This window comes from Chelonia mydas, chromosome 9, assembly GCF_015237465.2.
Source record: "Chelonia mydas isolate rCheMyd1 chromosome 9, rCheMyd1.pri.v2, whole genome shotgun sequence".
In the NCBI taxonomy this organism is placed as follows: Eukaryota; Metazoa; Chordata; order Testudines; family Cheloniidae; genus Chelonia; species Chelonia mydas.
This window is the reverse complement of record NC_057855.1, coordinates 2,254,437-2,275,613: the sequence shown is the minus strand read 5'-3', so window position 1 is coordinate 2,275,613 and position 21,177 is coordinate 2,254,437. Positions and strand designations below refer to the sequence as shown.

The 21,177-nt window shown below is 47.1% G+C and overlaps 1 protein-coding gene across 1 annotated transcript in view; it reads right to left on the bottom strand.

Annotated features, from left to right (window-relative positions):
• Positions 1-697: 697 nt before the first annotated feature.
• The window catches only part of ATP13A5 (ATPase 13A5), a 52,701-nt gene continuing 32,221 nt past the window's right edge, over positions 698-21,177 (bottom strand). The window contains exons 17-30 of the mRNA XM_007069028.4: positions 19,823-19,940; positions 19,125-19,249; positions 18,634-18,797; positions 17,557-17,679; positions 16,164-16,243; positions 14,818-14,860; positions 12,626-12,735; positions 12,205-12,301; positions 10,804-10,876; positions 9,559-9,733; positions 8,158-8,360; positions 6,456-6,544; positions 4,383-4,463; positions 698-1,197 (exon numbers count right to left, since the gene is read on the bottom strand). Of these exons, the coding sequence (XP_007069090.2) occupies positions 997-1,197; positions 4,383-4,463; positions 6,456-6,544; positions 8,158-8,360; positions 9,559-9,733; positions 10,804-10,876; positions 12,205-12,301; positions 12,626-12,735; positions 14,818-14,860; positions 16,164-16,243; positions 17,557-17,679; positions 18,634-18,797; positions 19,125-19,249; positions 19,823-19,940 (1,682 nt within the window). The 3' untranslated portion in view covers positions 698-996. The remainder of the gene's footprint in view (positions 1,198-4,382; positions 4,464-6,455; positions 6,545-8,157; positions 8,361-9,558; positions 9,734-10,803; positions 10,877-12,204; positions 12,302-12,625; positions 12,736-14,817; positions 14,861-16,163; positions 16,244-17,556; positions 17,680-18,633; positions 18,798-19,124; positions 19,250-19,822; positions 19,941-21,177) is intronic.

The following is a 21,177-nucleotide window of genomic DNA, read 5'->3' as shown; positions in this document are numbered from 1 at the left end:
AAAACTTGATCTTCCCTAGCCAGGCCTAAGCCTTATAAATCAAATTTACCCCACTCCACACTGAAGTCACTGGGGTTGCACTGTTGAAAAGTTGTGAGGGATGTGAATGGAGAATGTGTCTCATTCTCCTTAGTATAAATATAACTGTGCGTGACTATGCCCACCCCCAGCCCAGCCACTAGGGGAAAATTTTCAGTGTGTTAGGCCTTCATCCGCTGCATTACAGTAGGCTACTCCTCACTGGTCCCATTTCTGCAGCCAGTACCTGTGCAAGAACTGGAGGATGCAGCTCTGTGTGGGGATGATGTGGGGGTCTGGGTGGGGATAACGTCAGGCTTTGTGGGGATTACGTACGTCACCTGTCGCATCTTTAGCTCCTTCAGGTAGGGAAGAAATTTTCTCTCTGAACAACACATCTTTGCCATTTGGTCTTTAGGTTTCCATATTGGGCTGGATTTTGCAAATTTACATACACGTCTTTCCCCATGCCCAGAAAAGTCATGCAGTCCCAATACACCACCCAAATTCATGAAGTGCTATGCAGGGATCAAAGAAACATGACCCCCAAACCTGCAGCTTGAAATTCTCCCAAAGAACTTCAAAAGCAAAACCCCAGGAAAAATCAACTCTATTTTTTTTTAATTGTAGTTTGGCAGCTTACACAAGAGTCTTAGTAGAGTACATTGACTAGCCTGGCAGCAACAGCGGAGAATCAGATGCTCATTGTTTTACAGGAAGTTTGCAAAACTCTAATCTTCTTCAGCATATTTGTAATTGGACAGAAAAAGTGCTCAAATGGTCAATAAAGCTTCACAAAAAATGGTAATTCGCCATAAAATAATTCCTGTCAAGGGTACAGCTGTAAGAGACACTGCCTGCATCTCTCCAATGACTTTGGGTTCGTGTGTTTACACAAACCCCCCTGAATCTTTTACCAATGAAACTGAAAATATTCTAGGTTCAATATAAAGTAGGACAAGTTGTCATCTTTGGCTTCTAGTTCTCTTTGTCGTGTTCATAGATTGGGTTGATGTAGATTTCATTCTTGCTGTTTTCTGCAAAGTCTTTTCTCTTCAAAGGAGGCCAGTTTGGATCCTTCTCCAGCTTCCTCTGCCACTTCCGATACTGGCTGTGAGACCGGAATCGAAAGCATTTCTTAATCAGCAGCCAGAGATGTCTGTTTTGCAGGATGACATCCTGTGAAGTGAAATAGAGCTGCTAATACTGGCTCCCCTTAAAGCTCTGAAGTGAGTGGAGGAGGCCTACACCTGCCATTCCCCCACTACTAAAGCAGCGTGGGTAAAATTCTGCCCTCACACACAGGAATATTGCCTAGCCAGGGCCTGATCCCGCACTCATGTGCACCCCAAACTCTTCCAGGCTTCCAGATAGGTAGGGTCAGGTCCTTATTCACTTGTTACATTGGAATGACAAAGCATGCAACTTTCCGGTGCTACATTAATCTCTCTTCCCAGTTTACAAGCAGCATCTCCTGTTACATGCATGCAATGTAGGGATTTCAGTTTGATTTATCTGAAGGGTACAGGGCCTGATTTTCAACCTGACCGTAACCTTCCTTTTGTGAGGTTTCAGCTTGGCAGGGACAAATAACTGGAGGTGCAATGCTGTGCCAACAAACGTCACTTACGAGTTGAAGTACCTAATTTGTGAGCTCTCACTCCTACAATGACAAACCATGCCTTTAGCTGTTTGCATCCGCATATTGGGGGCACAAAGGGGGCAGTTTTTAAGAAGTTGGCCCCAAATGTCTGCCGCTGGTATGGAAACATGCCGTGGTACAAACTACTGTCTGCAAGCACTGTTCTCCAGCAGGTGATTTAGGACTCGCTCGTCTTCTCTGAATATGTTCAGTCTCATGCTTCCAAAGGGAATACAAAGAGAAGGAGCATTGTAGTCCGCACACCAAGGTGTGCAGAAATGGGGTTTGGTTTATTTATCAGGTTACTTGCATTAGAAGTGTTTAGGGTACGTAGTTTAAAGGAAGATAATGTTGCAGCTGAAAGGGAAAGAAGAATCATAGAAAATGTTGGGCTGGAAGGGACCTCAAGAGGTCATCGAGCCCAGCCCCCTGCACTGTGGCAGGACCAAGTAAACCTGGACCATCCCTGACAGGGGTTTGTCCAGCCGGTTCTTAAGCACCTCCCATGACGGGGATTCCACGACCTCCCTCGGAAGCCTGTCCCAGAGCTGAACTCCCCTGAGAGTTAGAAAGAGTTTCATAATACTTAACTTAAATCTCCCTGGCTACAGACTAAGCTGTTACTGCTTGTCCTAACTTCAGTGGACATGGAGAGCGATTGATCGCCATTCTCTTTAGAACAGCCCTTCACATATTTGAAGACTGTCAGCAGGTCCCCCTCTCAGGGTGTTTTTCTCAGGAACAAACATGCCCGGTTTCTTGAACTTGTCCTCAGAGGCCATGTTTTCTAAACCTTTTATCATTTTGTTGCTGTGAGGCAAACCCGCAGCCAGACCGGGCTGCTCACTTAGCTACAATGACTCACCTAGCTCATTCAAGGAGCCGGGAGCACAGGTGTGTACCTGGTGCAGTTCACCCCGCTATCCAACACCTGACACTTCTGCGGCAAGAGGAGACCCTGGCGCATATCTACCTCGAGTGTGCCAAGTTGCAGCCCCTTTTCCAGCTCCTCCAGAATCTCCTCCTCAGGTTCTGGCGGCACTTCTGAAACCCCATCTATGGCCCCACGAAGTCACGAGACCTCCTCATCAACCTTCTCTTGCTGCTGGGCAAGGCAGCTGTCCCCCATACTAGGAGGAGGAAGCTGGACAGGGAGGTGTTCTGTGACTGTGGGGCCTATTTCTGATCCTCCCTTAGGTCACGTCTCTGGGCAGAGTTCCTCTGGGCATGTCCACCGGCTCCCTGGACGCCTTTGAGGAGCAGTGGATGGTGTTCAGGGGTCTCTGCTCAGTGTCCCCCTCTGGATCCCTGCTTTTGACTCTGTGACCCTGACTCCCGTCCCGGGGGACATATGTTGTCCCTGGAATTATTTGAGCTCTGGGTCCAGTAGCTCCTCCCCTTTGGCTGGGGGGGTCGTTTACATGTGGGCAGGCTTCTGCCCACCCATTCCCCACCCCAGATGCTCAGTAGTACAATGACTCACCCCTCCAGCAGAACCTGCAGTGTCTCATCTCTCAGGTGTGCTGCAGCAGTCTATCCTGGGGCAGGGCCTGGATCAGATAACCCCGGGCACACGTATTTCACTCTCACCGCCAGAGCCACAAGTTAGTCTGTGCAACAGCAGCATTACTCGGCTACGAACTCTCCTGCTGCCTCGGAGTGTTACAGAACCCTGTGCTTATAGCCCGCCCTAGATCCTGCCCCTGTTCCTGCCCCACCCTTGCCCGAGCCTTGTTCCAGCCCTCTTCAGTCTTGTCTGTGCCCTATTCTGACCTTGCTCCAGCCCTGTTCCTGACCAGTTCCTGACACCCAGGCCCTTGGACTGACTCCAACCCAGCTCTGACCTTCGGTCTGCTTCCAGATTGTGACTACAATCCTGATTGGGCTTGTCTATGGACTCTGAGCCTAGTTCTGACCCACGGCGCATCCCCAGGTACCAGCATCCCAGGTACTGCTGCTCTCAGCCTCTCTTGACTCTCAGTCCAGCTTTGGCCCTTACTGCTGTTCTAGACTGCCGCTCCAGCTGCCAGGCCTGACCGCCTAGAATTCAGAGCCTGACAGTTGCTCTTCTCTGGACTCCAGTTTGTCCACATCTTTTGTAAGGTGCGGTGCCCAGAACTGCACACAGGACTCCAGCTGCAGCCTCACCAGTGCTGAGCAGAGCAGGATAATTGCCTTCTGTGTCATACATACACCGCTCCTCTTCAGAGGTGCCGACTTTCTTCTTTCGGGGTGGGTGCTCCACCCCCGAGGCCCCGCCCCCACTCCACCCCTTCCCCAAGGCCCCACCCTCGCTCCGCCTCTTCCCTCCCCTGAAGCCCTGCCCCTGCTCTGCCCCCTCTCCTGAGCGCACTCCACTCTCATTCCACCTCTTTCTGCCCCCTCGCCCCAGCGCCTCCCGCCTGCTGCCGAACAGCTGATTGGCCGGTGGCTGCCCAGCATCCACCATTATTTTTTCCCCGTGGGTGCTCCAGCCCCAGAGCACCCACGGAGTCGGCGCCTGTGCTCCTATTTCTACACCCCAGAGTGATATTAGCCCTTTTTGCAGCTGCATCGCATTGTCGGCACACGTTCATTCTGTGTTCCACTGGACCCCCCGGATCCTCTTCAGCAGTACCTCCACCACGCCAGCTATCCCCCCTGTCGTATTTGAACAGGGAGAACTCAGCACTTCCGCTAGACTTCATGGTCCTGAGGAAAATGGGTAAACTAAAACACTCACCTCCACAAAGACCGATACACAAAATGTGACAAACAGCATGATTAAGATGTAAACCCTCCAGATCGTTGGAGTGCAGAGAAGCTGTTGGAAAAGAAATGCAAGTCATTTGATTTTGAATATGGTTTTAAGATTCTCATGGATTTCTAACAGTCTGTAAGACCAACTAGTTTTATTTTTACATGGATCAGCACTAAAGTTAAAGAAATCTTAGTGCCATCTTATCTTCTCAGAGATCCCTGAACGGATTAAGTCATGTTAAAACACGGATCCTGTTCTTTTGCTTTCCTAGGGTGCAAATGACCTAAATGTATCTAAAGCAGCTGCTTGAAATGGGTTTAGTGGCAGACAAGGCAGTTATTGCTTCAGCACTGAACATTAATGAAACCCTATTTAAGATCATGGGGTGGGGTGGGGTGGGGTGGAGGGGAAAGGAAGGATGAAGTGCCCACTAACTGTGTAAAGAAGGCTCCGTTCTCCTCCTTGTCTGTGCTTGGAAAGGAGTTGTCAGGACCAGTGGCATACGCAGTACTCCCTCCCGCTATGGCATGCCTTTCCAATGAGATTGGGGGAAGTTCCTCCCCAATGTTCAGGCTGTCCTTGTTTGGGGAGAAGGCAGAAAGCAGCTCTCTGCACCATGCACCTGTATTCTAAGGATGAGTGCATTAAACACGGATACCTTTCCACAGAAGTTTCTGCTATATCGACACGGAGGAAAGTTAGCCAATGGTTGCATCACACCTGAAGGATGGGTGCTGGCAGGGGAGTAGTTAGGACTCCCTGCCCAGGAATATCCCATGTAGAATACAGGCCTGGTGGTTTCTGTCATTTTGCTACCTGGTTGTGAGTACCCCAATCGGAGCCCTGCCCTGCAGTCACTCCATGGACAAAATGTCCATTTAACAATGTGGAGTTTTTCTGTTAGAGCAGGAGCATGGCCAAATCTGTCAATAAATCTGTAATACCATCAGATTCATGGATCACATTCTGCATTGCTTGTGCAAAGGTGGATGCACAGCTGGCTGAAGGATTCTGCTCCAAGAGTAGTTATCACTGGTTTGCTGTCACACTGGGAGGGTGTATGTAGTGGAGTCCTGCCAGGGTCAATTCTGGGTCTGGAACTATTCAATATTTTCATTAATGACTTGAACAGTGGAGTGAGAGAGTGCTTATAAAATTTGTAGAAGGAGGGGTCGCAAGTACTTTGGAGGACAGGATTAGAATTCAAGATGACCTTCACAAATTGGAGAATTGGTCTGAATTCAACAAGATGAAATTCAATAAAGTCAAGTGCAAAGTACTGTGCTCAGGAAGGAAAAATAAAATACAAAACTACAGCACGGGGAGTAACGGGCTAAGGGACAGTACTGCTGAAAAGGTTCTGGATGTTCTGGGGGGTCACAAACGGAATATGAGCCGACCAGGTAATGCAGTTGCAAAAAGGCTAATATTCGGGGGGTGTTAATAGGAGTATCATATGTAATACACGGGAGGCAATTGTCCCGCTCCACTAGTCACTGGCGAGGCCTCAGCTGGAGTATTGTGTCCAGTTCTGGACACGGCACTTTAGGTAAGATGTGGATAAATTGGAGAGAGTCCAGAAGAGAGCAAGAAAAATGATAAAAAGTTTTAGAAAACCGGACCTATGAGGAAAGATTAAAAAATGGGGCATGGTTAGTCTTGAGAAAAGCAGACTGGGAGGGGGACCTGATGAGTCTTCAGATATCTTAGGGGCTGTTATAAAGGACGGTGATCAATTGTTCTCCATGTCCACTGAAGGTGGGAGAAGAAACAATTGGCTTAATCTGCAGCAGGGGAGATTTAGGCTCAATATTAGCAAACGCTTTCGAACACTAAGGGAAGCGAAACTCTGGACTAGGCTTCCAAGGGAGGTTGTGAATCCCCTTCACTGGAGGCTATTAACAACAGGTTGGGCAAACACCTGTCAGGCCTGGTCTAGATTTACATGGTCCTGCATCAGAGAAGGGGTCCCGTCCAGCCCTACATTTCTATGATTCTATAATTGATCAAAATGCAGAGAGGGTGAAAAGGACACGCACCTTCAGTTCCACTTACCAGCATGCCCTTGTATACAGCACTGATGTCAGCAAAGAGGAGGAAAAGGCAAATTCCAAGCTGGATGAGCAGCAGGACTGAAAATATGTCTGGGGGAACAAGAGCGTTGTGGCACTGTGAAGTGTTTTGGTAACCAGAAAAACCCCTGCTACTGGACTGGGTTATTATTTATAAAGGGCTGGCAGCTCCTGTGATGTGTTGCAGAATTGCTATGCAGCACATCTCCTTGTTTAGCAAAACTTCCCAATTCTACCAGCAAACAAAGGGAGCTGCAGAACTGAAACAAGAATGAGACTCCACACCCATTCTGTCACTAAAAGTGCACATTGGTGTTACTGCCTGGGCGATTTGCCAAATGCAGGCTTTAACTAATTCAACCAGTGTAAACTAAAAGCCACCCTGTGGAGACACAAGCTTCTCACCAGGATAACATGGTCTCAAATGACAGGTGGTTTTATTCCCGATGTATGCTCTGATCCATATGCACAACCAGTGAGGAGAGGGTGAACTCCACACATGGACTATGGGAGCACATGATCCTCAGTGGTGTTGTGTTACCTGGGTGAAAGTATTCCCTGAAGTAAGGGCCGGATGGCTCAGGGACTTGCTAATCAGACACAGAGCCTTACGCTTCCAGGTTGCTGATATGTATCTTGCCCATACCCTCTATGCATGAAAGCTGTTGCCATTCTGCCTACTCAAGTGCAAGGCGCTGCTGGTTGCAGAGCAATTCCAAGTGGCCAGGTATCCACATCACAAAAAATGCTGCCACAGCTGACACCAAGAGGCAGCCTTGGTCATTGCCTTGGTAAAGCAGCCGAGGATGAATGGGCCATGGCGAGCAAACTGCTCTGTGACACCCTCCAGAGCAGGGTGAAGCATGTAGGAGAGGTGAGGAAGCTGGATGTCAGCAGCGCCTTGCAGGAGCACTGTAACATTTGCCAAAAGGCAGCTCCCATTAAGAGCATTTGTGCCTGTTTGTCAGCATAGAAGAAGACTCTTCACCAGACTCGGCTTGGGAGCTTGAAATCTGGCAGCTACCCACCGACTGCTGCTCTACAGAACACCTTGGGGCCTACTCCAGTCTAAAGTACACACTGGAATTAACCCTCCTGTGGCTGAGCAAAGCTTTCCTCTTGCTTCTCTAAGCACACAGCTGCAGGCAGAAAGGAGCTATCTGTTAATCAGGGGTCGTTCAATCACTCAGCAGAACTCAAATGAAAGTGATCCAATTTTGTGCCTTTATCACAGACTTTTCTGCTCCTGTCCCACAGAACGTATGCCGGACAGAGCTGGGTACCTCAAAGATCGCAAGGAGATCTTGCTTATGGAATTTCAGCAAATAAATCTCCCCCTTTTTGTTATCTGTCTTCAAATTTTAACAAACAGTTCTGGCATTAATTGCTGTGTTGCTCTCTAAACGCCCACTTCCCAAATAGGGCCAGTTCGCCTCTCTCGGGTCATGCTGGTATAAAAATTAACCTTGGTGAAAAAGCCTACACTTGGGGCTTTGGCTGAGTCTGGCCTCCAGCTGGTGAAATGGGAGCTGTCTTCCATCAATAACAGCTTGCTATGCTGGTCATGGGTTCAAGTCCAGTTAAATCACAAAAGGTGGAGGTAAATCAAAGCATTACTCTTAGCAAACTATTTGTCCGTGTTGAGTAAATATCTGGAAAGCACGTATTAATGCAGTTATACTTACAGTTAGTATAGATGGGTTTCCTGAATGGCTTTCCCTTGGAAAAGACAAATGCTAGAATTATGCAGTTGATTGTAGTTAGTGGCCATAGAGTGGTGTCTTCATAGCTTAGAACGCTGCTGGGGACATCTCTGGCATTTGCAGTTCCATTCCTATTTAGAATGGTGCTGACAGAAGACAGGGAGTGGTTTGCTGGAGGGCACTCTCTGCAAAAGAATCACCAGTATTTATGAGGACAGGTTTCAGAGAGGTAGCCATGTTAGTCTGTATCAGCAAAAACAACAAGGAGTCCTTGTTTGTTATAAAAATAAATTTGTTAGGCTCTAAGGTGCCACAAGGACTCCTCAGTATTTATGAGGCACTTGCTAAGCTGTGGCTGGCTAGAATAAAGCAGCTTTCTCTATCATAACTTATCCACTCTGTGTTTCTACTGCGCCCATCACTGTAATGTCCAGGTGTCACACACCAGAATAAAAGCTATGTTTAATTCTGTTTCAAAAAGGCCTAACCTCTCTGCTCCACCTGGTTAACGCCTGTGCTCTGGGGGCAGCGATGGTAACTGGCATCCTAGCAGCCTCCACATTCATTGGCAAGTGTTCAACCATTAAAGTACAGAACATCATCAGCAATAAAGGGGCCCAGTCATAGCCCTGTTAATCCGGGAAAGTTCCCACTGCAAACCCTTGCCATATTTTCAGCCCTGAATGTGCATTTCTCCATGATGACAGGATATAAAGGGCTCCTGGATTTGGAGAGAGATTTTAAACTAAATAACACACAGAGAAGGAGCCTGATTCCCCACTCCGTTACAACAGTCTCCCCCCTAAAGTTAATCAAATTACACTAATGAAAGAGAAGGGAGAATCAAACCCAAGGTCGTCTTATGCTCCCAGGAGAAGCCATCTCACAACAGGATACCAGGAGAGGGCAGCATGGAGGGAAGCAGAGAGCAAGAAGTGGATTTGTTTGTTGACAACATGAAACTGAGGTTTGGGTCCGTTTATCTTTTTGCTTGCATTAGCACCAGCTTGCTTCACGGTCCTGGCTATTCACTGTTGACTACATGCATAAGGCTAATAGCAATATTCTCACTTTGGGCTAGACGCTCCATTCTGCTGCATGCTGCAGAAAGGAACAAGTTCATAGAAGAAAGGAGATGAATAGATGAGAGGAAGAAAGTGGCTTCTGGATCTGTTCCCCATGCCAGGCCGCAGGCAGCCACTCCACAGCCGACTCTACAGTGTGCATGGGATGTGGAGTGTGACTAGGTGAAGGATGGAGAAGTCCTGGTGAGTGCCCACTGCCCCCAAATGGTGCAGTACTGTCTCGTATTCCAGCATGCTGTCTCGGCTGGCAGCAGGATTTTGCGAGACTGGGATTAGAAATGGGAAGCAGAGGAGTTACCTGTGGTTGGCCATCTCTGAGTACCAAGGCTGCTGCTTCACGAAAAGGAAGCCACAGACCAGCATGACTGCAGTAATGCCCGTATGGAGAATGACTGAGAGCAGCAAAGGAGGAGAGATGAGCTGCCCTGGAGGTCTGTAAGGGGCCAGCTTTGGGTAGGCCTGGGTCAAACTCACTGAAAAAGAGAACACACATTTCCTCTCAGAGACAATGCAGCCCTGGCTACTCCACTGCTGGGCGGGGCGCATGACCAGTCCCAGCCTGAGGCGAAAGCCCTTCTGCATGTACAGCACACTGACTTGCCCACGTGTGAAGACTGCAAGGTTTGTCCAGTATAAATGGGAAAGCTGTGGCCTTATTCGCCCTGCCATGACTGCTTCTGTGGCTACATCCTGCCCTCCAGCCCTTCAACAGATAAACTGCACCACGCTGAACAGCAAAGCAATGCATGTTACTCCACCACCACCTGCTCACTCCCATGTCCTGGCCCTCTGACGCTGCTGCTTAAGTACCTGCTGGGAGCCAGTGGGTTTAGTCCTATTGGCCCTTGGCCCATTGTCATTCAAAATCAGCACCGGAGTCTGAACATTGCCACAGAAAACATCACACCTCAGTGCTACGGGTTGTTGCCCTCTCAAAGGGTCTCTATAGGTCCTGCATTGTGTTTCCACGGGCCTGGTCTGACAGCCTCTGCCTGTATGATTATCAATTACTTGTTTTCCCATAGCGCCCAGTGGCCTCAGCCAAGACCAGGCCCTGCAGTGCTACGTGATGGATACACAATAAGAGCCAGCCCCTGCACAAAGAGCTTATGATCTAATAGGCAAGGTATGCAAACAGTGGGCGAAATGGCGCATTATTGTCTCCACTAACAGATAGGGCACTGAGGTACAGAGTGATTTACTCAAGGTCACACAGGGAGGCTATGGCAGAGCTAGGACTTGACCCCAGCTCATCAGAGTTCCAGCCTAGTGTCTTAATCATCAGCCCACCCTTCCTCTTCCAGCTGCCGTAGGTGTCTGAATGCTGAATACTCTGAACAGGAGAACTGTGGTTGTGGGTTCTGGGCCAAAAGGTTCTGGGCAAAACCCGGCTCTCAGTTCCACCCAGGTAGCCCCACTGAAGTCAGTGGTTATGGTGTAAGTATCAGCAGAATGTGGCTCGCTTTTTAGATTTCTAAAAGAAAGCGAAGTCGATGGTTTACACACACAAAGACTTAAGCACACCCTTTGCTGAGCTGCTTACTTGTTAAGCAAACCAGAAGGGTGATGACAATATCTTGCACAAGGTACTGGTAGTTCCCAAAGATCTGTAGTTGCTGAAAGAAAGAAAGAAAAAAAGCTCATCCAAGGTTCCCATGATAGCAGGTTTGTTAAGGTTATTCCATTATGATACACATTTCCATGGTACCCACCAGTTGAGTATCAGCCCAGACCAGTTTATCTTTGTCCTGTCTCTAGGAAAGCATAATATTTAATATGACTTCAGAGCTACATAATGCCACTCCCAGTACTCTCAAGTCAAAAGGCACAGCCCGGTAAGTCTGATGGACCAGCTGCACAGCACAGCCCCACTGAAGTCAGTGCCACTGTACACCAGCTAAGGAGCTGACCCTGTGCAGGGTTCCATTAACTGACACAAATGACGGGGCCAGTTTCAGCCCTGCCCAAAGCACATACAGTTGGCGGTAACTTCAGTGGGAGTGGCCGCGCTGCCAGGCCTGCCATTGTCCAATGTGAGGGGAACACAGACGAAGCTGTTAAACCAAAGTTGGTGGCCGTGCATATAGGGTTAAGACTTAGTAACTGGTTTCAGCTATTCTGATATGAAAACAGATGAGTTATTTTATTTAATCAATAAGTCCTGCAGAGCTGATTTTTTTAAATAGCAATACACTAGCTATGCGCGGATTTAAATACTACAATAGCAATCTCCTGCAGTGTCTGTGCTTGCACATGAAGGATCTTTGCCGGCTGTGCTTGTCTGCTCTATCTGTGACATTACCAGCGTCTGATGTTACTGTGTTTACTAAGGCACCAGCTCTGCAAACATTCATGTGCTTCACTTTACATACGTGAGGGGCCCCACTGAGCTCCTTGACACTATGGTACCTGTGCAAAAGGAAGCACATGCATAATTCAGCAGGAGTAGAACTTGCACAAGGATTTCAGTATTTCTCCTACATAATAATAATAATAGTCTTGTGCTCAAGCAATGACACACAGAAGAAACCCCTTCCTCCTACAGCGTCTTCCTTATCTTCTCTCACATAAGAGCTTTCCCCAGCATTCCTTTGTGGGGACTGGCCCTTTAAATTTGGAAAGTGAGGCAGCTGTACCCCTAAAGGAGCCATTTTGTTACCAGTCCTGCTTGCTGTGTCTCCTTCTCTTCCAGCTGGTGAGTACTCCTAACTACTCTGATGTTTTCCCTTTCTTCTGGGGGAACCGGCCCATTTTCACAGGACTCATTCTGTTGCCCGTAACAGTAAATGTGACTGAGTTCCACTATTTGTTACCCAGCTCGTAACACCTTGACAATACTTTGGAGCAATGCAGAATTTTTCTTCCTAGCTATGGGCTGTTAATAAGGATTACAATCTGGAGAAAGACACAGCTCATTGATGAGAGATTGGTTTTAGACACATACCCAGTAAAGCAAAGCAGTGCCGATACACTGAGTCAGGCCGTACAGGGTCAGGTACTTAAACACAGCAAAAGAAGCAACCAAAGCAGCACGGCCTTCCCTGTTAGGAAAAAAATTCTATGGTGACTATAGAACAAGAATTTTAAGCGCTATAGGGGCTTTGCCTAAGCAAGGCAGCTCAGTTTGTTTGAATTTTAGTTCACGGTGTTACGAGGAAATTTACTGTGTTTTTTCAGGACCCATTTTGGATATTTATATGTGAGTGTACTCCTGATTTTGCACGAAAGGTTTCAGGGTAGGTGGTGACTGTTGTGTGACTACAGGAAACAGAAGTTGCATAGGGAACAGTCCTGACGCAGTGCTTTGAAATAGCAGTGTGTAAATAACGTACTAGAGCAGAAAGCCCACGGTGAGATTGCTTTACCTGATCAGCTCGGGCACACACTCTACGTTGGGGATTTGCGAGGTGAAAGGCGAAGCCACCGACGCCTCCTGCTCTGACAGTGATATCCCTGCGTGGGCCATTTTCAAAGCCTGAAATACACCAGTGTATGAGCAGGACAAGGCATTACTACAGAGTCCATCACCCTGCCCATGTGAACTTGCTCCTCACAGTATGTCCTGTATGTTTTCTGGTGTTTTGTCCAGTCTTGTTTCAAACTGATCTGCCTCTATTCCAAAGTCTAATGTAACCTCATTGTCAGGAGGTTTTTCCTTCCCTTCCTTCTTTTCATCCCATGATTCCTGTTTGTATCCGTTTGAACCCTAATTCCTTGCCTGCTTTGTTTACACCCTTCCAAAATCTGTAGGCTGTTACCTCCCTTCTTAGGGCGTGTCTTCACATACAGTGCTGGAGTGGCGCAGCTGCACGGGCGAAGCCGCTACTATGCTACGCTACACCTGTCAGGGATGGTCTCGATAATACTTAGTCCTGCCTTGAGTGCAGGGGACTGGACTAGACGACCTCTCGAGGCCCCTTCCAGTTCTATGATTCTATGCCAACAGGAGAGCTGCTTCCGTTGGCATAGTTACTCCACCTCCCTGAGAGGCGGTAGCTCTCCCGTTGACGTAGCCCGGTCTGTTCGGGGGGTTAGGTCAATATAACTACGTCACTCAGGGGTGTGGATTTTTCACACCTCTGAGCGACATAGTTATAGTGACACAGATCTGTAGTGTAGACCTGGCTTAAGTAGCCTCTTGGCCACAGTGTTATATCTGATCTTTTCTCTTAGATCAACCCCTCCCGTCCCCTACTCATTTTTTATTACTGTCTGTGAACTCCCTTGAATTTATTCATACCTTCAAACTTCCTGTTCAGTACCCTTAGAATACGTGAGTGATTTGTGAGCCAAGCTGTGTAAAGCCAGTTAACATATTTTATAGTTAGAGCCCTACCAAATTCACGGCTGTGAAACACACGCCCTGGACTGTGAAATCTGGTCTCCCCTGTGAAATCTGGCTAATGCAAGGGAGATCAGATTTCACAGAGTTGGGTGACTGGAGAATAGCCGCTGCTGGCCGGGAGCCCAGCTCTGAAGGCAGCACCCCGCCAGCAGCAGCGCAGAAGTGAGGGTGGCCTAGTTTGTGGGGGGTCGTCACTTTGGACTGGGGCAGGGCTGGCCTTACAGGTGGGTGAGCGGGTGACCACCCAGGGCCCCATGGTCAGGGTGGCGCTGTGGTCACACGCACCCCATACACACACAGCCAGCCCACTGCCCCTTTAACTCCCAAGCGCTGGGCCTGGAGCTGGGGAGGGTCAGGGCTGGGGGCGCCCCAGCCAGGGGCTCCTACTGCGTGCTGGGCTATAGCTGCTAGTCCCGGACGGGCTGCAGAGGGCCAGGACTTCCCTTTCCTCCGCAGGGGCTGCTCCCGATGCCATTCCAGGAACCTCCCCCAGCTGCAGGAAGCCCTGAAGCTATCCGCTGGAAGTCCAGCTCTGAAGGCAGTGCGGCTGCCGGCAGCAGCGCAGAAATGCGGGTGGCAGGGTACGGTATTGCCACCCTTATCTCTGCGCTGCTGCTGGCGGGGTGCGGCCTTCAGAGCTGGGTGCCTGGCCAGCAGCCGTCCTCCGGCTGCCAAGCTCTGAAGACAGCAGCACAGAAGTAAGGATGGCAACACTGTGATCCCCCTACAAGAGCCTTGCGATCCCCCCCAGGACCCCGTTTTGGGTCGGGATTCCCACCGTTACAATACTGTGACATTTCATATTTATCTGAAACCATGAAATTTACAATTTTTAAAATTCTATGATCGTGAAATTGACCAAAATGGACCATGAATTTGATAGGGCCCTATTTATAGTTAATGACTAGGCTATTCCACCATGCATCCCAGAAGATTACACTGTAAAAATATAAGAAAGGAACATTCCTATCCAATGTTTTTGACAATGAATAACTCTAGTTGGATTTACATTTACATGAAGAATTCCATAAAAGAATGTTTCTAAAAGGGACACATTGAAGGATATATTGTATGTTCTGACAACCTCATTTGGACAGTGCAGTTAGAATGTTTCATGGCAGTAGATTAAGCTACTCTTTTCATGGCACTTGGCAGAAAGACAAAAGGAAGGACACCATTTCAGGAGAATGAGGGATTTTTGTTTCTACATACCCCGCAATCATTGGCTCCATCTCCACACATACCCACATAGTAACTGAGAGGAACAAAGAAAAAAATTAATAGGTGAACTTTGTTTTATCATTTAACATACTCTTTCATACACTCATTTAGGATCTTCAAATATGTCACATCAGAACGAAGAGGTGACTGACTACACTTCACCTACTGCCCTACTGCAGGAGAGTGTGTTGGTCGGGTTAGAGGTGGCTGTTTTCATATGGTACTTACTCCAATTTTGTGTTTTGTTTTTAACTTGCCTACATTTTAACTTTCCCAGATCGTTTATGCATATGTCAAACAGCACAGATCTCAGTACAGCTCCTTGGGGGACCCCGCTATTTGCCTATCTCCAAACTGACCATTTGTTCCGACCCTTTGGTTCCTATGTTTTAGCTGGTTACTGCTCCATGAGAGGACCTTCCCTCTTATCCCATGACTGCTTAGTTTGCTTAAGAGCCTTTGCTGAGGGACTTTGTCAAAGGCTTTCTGAAAATCCAATTACACTATACCATAGTTTTATCATTGAGTGCGGCTGGAAAGAGGCAGACCCATCACCATGTAACCAGCCAATTCTTCACAGACAGGTTTGGGAACCTCTGCACTAATATCTATACAACATGCTAGAAAGTGGTTTTGAGAGTTCAGTCGTGTGACCCATTACTGAGTAACAAAGGAGACTGCAGTGTTCAGCATGGGGAAACCTACGCTGTCTTTGTCCCTGCTCTGCACTACCTTAACAGTGTATGAGCAGAGTTTTCAATCTCCAGAGTGGTCATTGCATCAGAAGCAATCATTTTACTTTAAAAAAGTTACAAAAAGTATTTCTCTTGCTTCTGCATTGCAGACAGTGTTTACAAACAGTGTGACATCTGGCCATGGGAAACATTAATTTCAACATTAATGCCTGAATGAGCCAGTTTCAGTCCAGTATCATGTGCCAGATTCTGATCTGCTTTTCGCAGCCTGGGGTAACTCCACTCAGCTCAGTTGGAGCTACGCTGTGGTAACTGAAATTAGAATCTGACCCATGGACTTTTATTTCATCCTGCCACTCGTGCTTAATGGTGCCTTTTATATATTATAATGTAGAGTGTAATGGCTAACATTGGTCTAAGGCTAAAGTCACTACAGTTGTGTATAGATAGATTAGGTGTGAATTTGGGTGGAAGGGGACCATACACTGCGAGCTCAGAGGGTACATAGAGGTTTTAAGCCTGGAGAAAGGGAGGGGGAGAAAGCTGAGTTCTGTAATCAAACGTAAAGATACGCTGTGCTTTACTTCTCCGTGTGGCAGTATCTGTTGTAATTATGGTTACAAAACATTCTACTGAGCCTACTTCAGTTTTTGAAATTCTTCAACGAGGCTGGATTTCTGCCCAGGAGACATTCTAGCAAAAACAGTCCCATTCACTAGTATCTGTAGAGAGAAGAACGTTGAGGTACTAGATTGAAAAAAAACAAACAAATATTTTTAGCGCTGTTAGGAATCCAGTGTCCCTTGTATGATATTTAGCAGCATAAGGGAGAATTCAGCCCTGCTTCATTACTGAATCAGCTGCAATAGCATCTTATTGCTTTTTATAAAACCGTTCACTTTTCTTCTTTGATCTACAGACGGCATTGGACCAAACCCCCCACTTTGAACCTCCCCCCACATGTTGGAGTTTTTGGAATCTGAACCTGATTCTTCTCATAAAAAGCTGTACCGAAACCCAGGGTCACAAGACCCACAAACTTCGAAGTGTTAAAAATCCAGTTCCAAAATAAAGGCATGACACCAAGTCCACTGAGGTCAATGGGAGTCTTTCCAATGACTTTAATAGACTTTGGATCAGCCTGTAGGAGTTTGCAATGTGATCCCATCTCTGTGTGATCATTTTCCTGCTCCATGAACAGTATCCCTTTAAATTTAGCTCAACTCTTCAGGATCAAGTAGGATCGCCAGTCTATGTGATCCTGTTATCATTCACCAGTAGCGCTAGTGACCAGTTTTATTAGTTACTACCACAGCTCTAGAAATGCTGATTCATGCCTGTGTGTTTCCCTAATTAGACTGTTACAATTAAATGAATTTTGTGCTTCCTCTTATCTCCTTGTGAGACAGATGAACGTTCAAAATGCCCTAAATGGGCCATCTTTATATACTGCTCATGTGAAACCATGATGTTATAGTAGGATTTTCGAACTGCACAACAGACAGTGACAAATTCTTAGCTGGTGTAAATTGGTGTGTCGCTTCGTTAAAGTCAATGGCACTACAATGAATTCCAACAGCTGAAAATCTGGCTCAGAGATTTTAAAAGAGCACCTCTGTGGTCACTGCATGTATCATGGGGTGGGCAGCAGGAGGTGACGATTTTTGCTTTTAAGTTCAAATTTTCACAGTTCAAATGCAGCCCAGGTTGATAGTGGCCACTAGTCAATGGCTGTGTTGGTGGCCGACAAGAAATGAGTTGATGTTCTTAATTAAATTCTAAAGGAAAGTGGTAATTCCATTATATAGCTCACCCCACAATTGTCACTCTTATTTGAATCCTCAGCAGAATGAACACTGAGACCAGCTAAGAGAAGAACATTCAGGATAAAGTTGGGGAACACGGGGGCCATTGCATGGTCATGGTCTCTTTGTTGAGAATGAGCTGAGTGACTCTCACACCTGTTTATCAGTATAGCACCTTTGAAATTCAAAGTTTTTGTAAGAAACAGCTCTTTGTTTCCTCGCAAACTTACTTTTGGCAGCAAACTCTTGAAATGCTTCACTATAACCTGATAGGATTTTCCATTCAAGGCAAAATGGTAATTGTTGCTTTCCCTTTCAGGAATTGTCCTTTCCTCAATATTAACACATGTGTCCTAGAAATCAGACAAGAGTTACTCTTAGACTGGGATCATAGTGTCTTAACGTGTGATTAATGAAGGGGACAAATGTAATTGCTCAAACCACGACTGTATTGCGGTCTTAGTGGCTAGAGAAATGGAATCTAGAAACCTGGGTTCCACTGTCCACCTTGTCATAGACCTTGGAAAAGACATTTAACCACCTTGTGCCTCAGTTTTCCATCAGTAAAATGGGGAAAATATTTACCTCACTTACCACCCCTTTGTAAAACTTTGTGGCTCTGTCTCCATGTGACTACTTAGTTGTGATCTAACACTTGTTAATTACTACGTTAACCAACGTGATTGTCAGTTATGCTATAGAAATTACACTGAAGTTTTTTCCAGACACAACATATGTTTCTAGGGTAACAGCCGTGTTAGTCTGTATTCTTAAAAAGAAAAGGAGTACTTGTGGCACCTTAGAGACTAACCAGTTTATTTGAGCATGAGCTTTCATGAGCTACAGCTCACTTCATCGGATGCATAGCATAGTGCAGTTTCCATGATATGCTATGCATCCGATGAAGTGAGCTGTAGCTCACGAAAGCTCATGCTCAAATAAACTGGTTAGTCTCTAAGGTGCCACAAGTACTCCTTTTCTTTTAACATATGTTTCTAGTTGTATTTAACCATAGAGCCCTATTGGGTGAATGAGACATGCTTATATATCTGCAGAGTACTATTATTATTTACTATTATATTTTATGAGTTGTTCTGAGCTGATGGCTATATCAAATATCACTCCCCCAGCTGATGGAAGATTTAAAAAAAAATCCTTCATGTTTCCTCAGTCCCTTCATGTCACAGCCACTTCAAGCCTATTGGGCAAAGCAGTAAGAAAACCACTTTTCACATGTTAAAAGCCTCAAGGCTTCATTAAATCCCATCAGCATTTGAAAAGTGACCAACACCCCCAGTTGTGCTTACAGTGATTCCAGATGCATTTTGTTTGCTATCTTCCACTAGTTGCCAGGTAATGGATGCTGGGGTGGGTCCTTCTGGTTCACTTGCTTCAATGAGAATCACTTTGCTGGTCTTGGAAATCATTTCAGAACTTTTGGCCACAGTAACAGCTGTCTGAAGGTTGTCACCTGGAAAACAAACAAGTGAGGCAGACTGTGGCAACAAATCTGCTCTTCCGTCTACTGTAACTTTACTGTGCTACACACTCTGCCCACCCCCACTTTTCTCTCCTCAGTTTTTTCTAGAGACCAGAGGGCTGATTCTCCACTGTTACACCACGGGTATGCTGCTGTAACTGTTTAATTCAGTGGCGTTGCACTAATCTAGAGCTAATGTAACAGGGGCAGCAAGTCTGTGGACCAGATCCTGCTAGCCATCGGCTCATGGAACTCCTGCTGTCCAATGTGGGAGTTCTGTACCTGGAGGGCTACAAGGATCAGGCCCAGAGACGATACCTGTGACCATAACGCTCCTGATGCGGGCAGCGCTGAGTTCTTCCAGGACAGGCTTGGTCTCTGCCTTCAGCCGATTTTCCATTATCAGAAGGCCAAGGAACGTGAGGTCAGACTCCACCTCCTTCCTGAGAATGAAGATAAAAACACCCAGTGAGATTGTTTTGATAGTGTTTGGGTCGGGAGGAGAGTCTCAGTGCAGCATTTGTTTTATATAGAATCCACACGGGGATGGAAATGCACCTTTCTTTCCAGTGAAACGTAACTCATACTGAATTCGAAGCAAAGCTGATTCATTTACATTTCTACAGCTTTCCACAGACTGCCATGCCTCCACAACATGGTCATGTGGACTAAGCAGGAAGCGTAGCCAGGACACACACACAGACGCCACATATCTTCAGGATCAGAAATCTGCTGTACCCCCTGGAAGACAGCGTACATGGGGAGGAGACATGCCTCCTTTCTGCTCCCATCCCCAGCTGCTTGTCATGCTGGGCTGGCAGCACGCCAACACAGAGCTACTGCAAAGATGAAGGTCATGGGGGCTGAGTTTAACCCATTAGCTTACTTGGCAATTAGCAGTGTAGGGATCATGCTAAATGGCTTAGCTATTCCCGGATCCCTCTCCACTGGCAGGTCGTGCAGAGTTGGTGTGGAGAGGTATGCAGTAGTGATAACAGGACATTAGCAAAGCTTACCTCTCTAAGTTGTCCAGTTCCACATCCTTTCCCATGTTTAGTGCTTTATGTGCCAGTGCAATCACTCTGAAACCTTGGTTCGTGTAAACCTTAAGCTCCTTTACAAAATCAGCTGGGACTGTTTAGAGGAGAAAAGAACATGTGGGCAAGTCTTATGGTTTTAGTGACTTAAAGAACATCCAGTCTTTGGTTCTTGTCTTCTATGGCTTAATCTCTGGGGTGACAAGTTGTGTGCATATTATTTTTTAAAGAAATAATGGACTTAATATAACTTGTATTGTCCAGGAGAGGACTGGACAGTACAGAACATACATTTCTAGGGAAAATCTGGGACTGGGGGCATGTTGGGATCACCCTGCAGTATAACCCAGGCTGGTGAGAGCCTGAATGTAGTCACTCAGGGTGTAGCATGCATATTGTTTGTGAGCAGCCCAGGGGAGAGCTACTTCAACAAGGCATTGTAAGGCACCTATGGCTGCAGGAGTGTCACAGCCCACCCACTCCCCCCGGGTAAGGATTGTATTCTGGTATGCCACAGTAAAACCCACCTATGATCTTGCTTCCAATTAGCAGCCTCTTCATAAAATATCTCCCTTGTTTCCTGGGCCTGTCTGGCTTAATTCAGTCTTGTCAGGGCCAGTGTGGGGAGGCCACAGCATCACATAGCCCATCCTGGCAAACCCAGGCCAGCAGAGGGTGCCCATAGAAAGGGGATAACATAAGGCCTAGCAGGTCTTGAACCTGGGCATGCAGAGCTGCCAGGCATGCAACACTTCCAGTGGCAGCTGTAATTAGCTTGCGCTCCACTATTCACAACTGCTCTGGCCACAGCCCACAAAAAGTCCCACCTCAAAGAGTCTGACAAGCAGCAGCCTCATGGCTCCTGGTTGGCACCCAACCCTATGTAAACCCACAGGACATTCTGGGAAGTGTTCAGGCAACAGTGTGGATCTTCTATGCCACCATGACCATGTCTGCCCTTGAATGCCTGGCTTTGACCTCACCTTGATGTGGATCTCGTCTCCTTATCTGGACCCTGACTTGGACTCTGGTCCTTGGTATTGACCCCAGCCTGGAACTTGGCTATGAACTTCTCCACTACTCTCAACCTCAGGTTTGACCCTGCTCTGCCCCTTTCTAGTCTGAGTTCTTCCACTTAAATGCTGTGTAACTTTTTGGGTGAATCACCTAATATTTCTATGCCTCAGTGGGAGCTTTCTTTGATGGCAAGCAGCTGGCTTTGTGAATGGGCTGGGCTGGGCCCAGGCCAGGACAGAGACATGAGAGGCTTCTGTTACTGCTATAATTTACACTGGTGGGGGGGAAGGCCCAGGACCAAGAGAGGCACAAAAGTG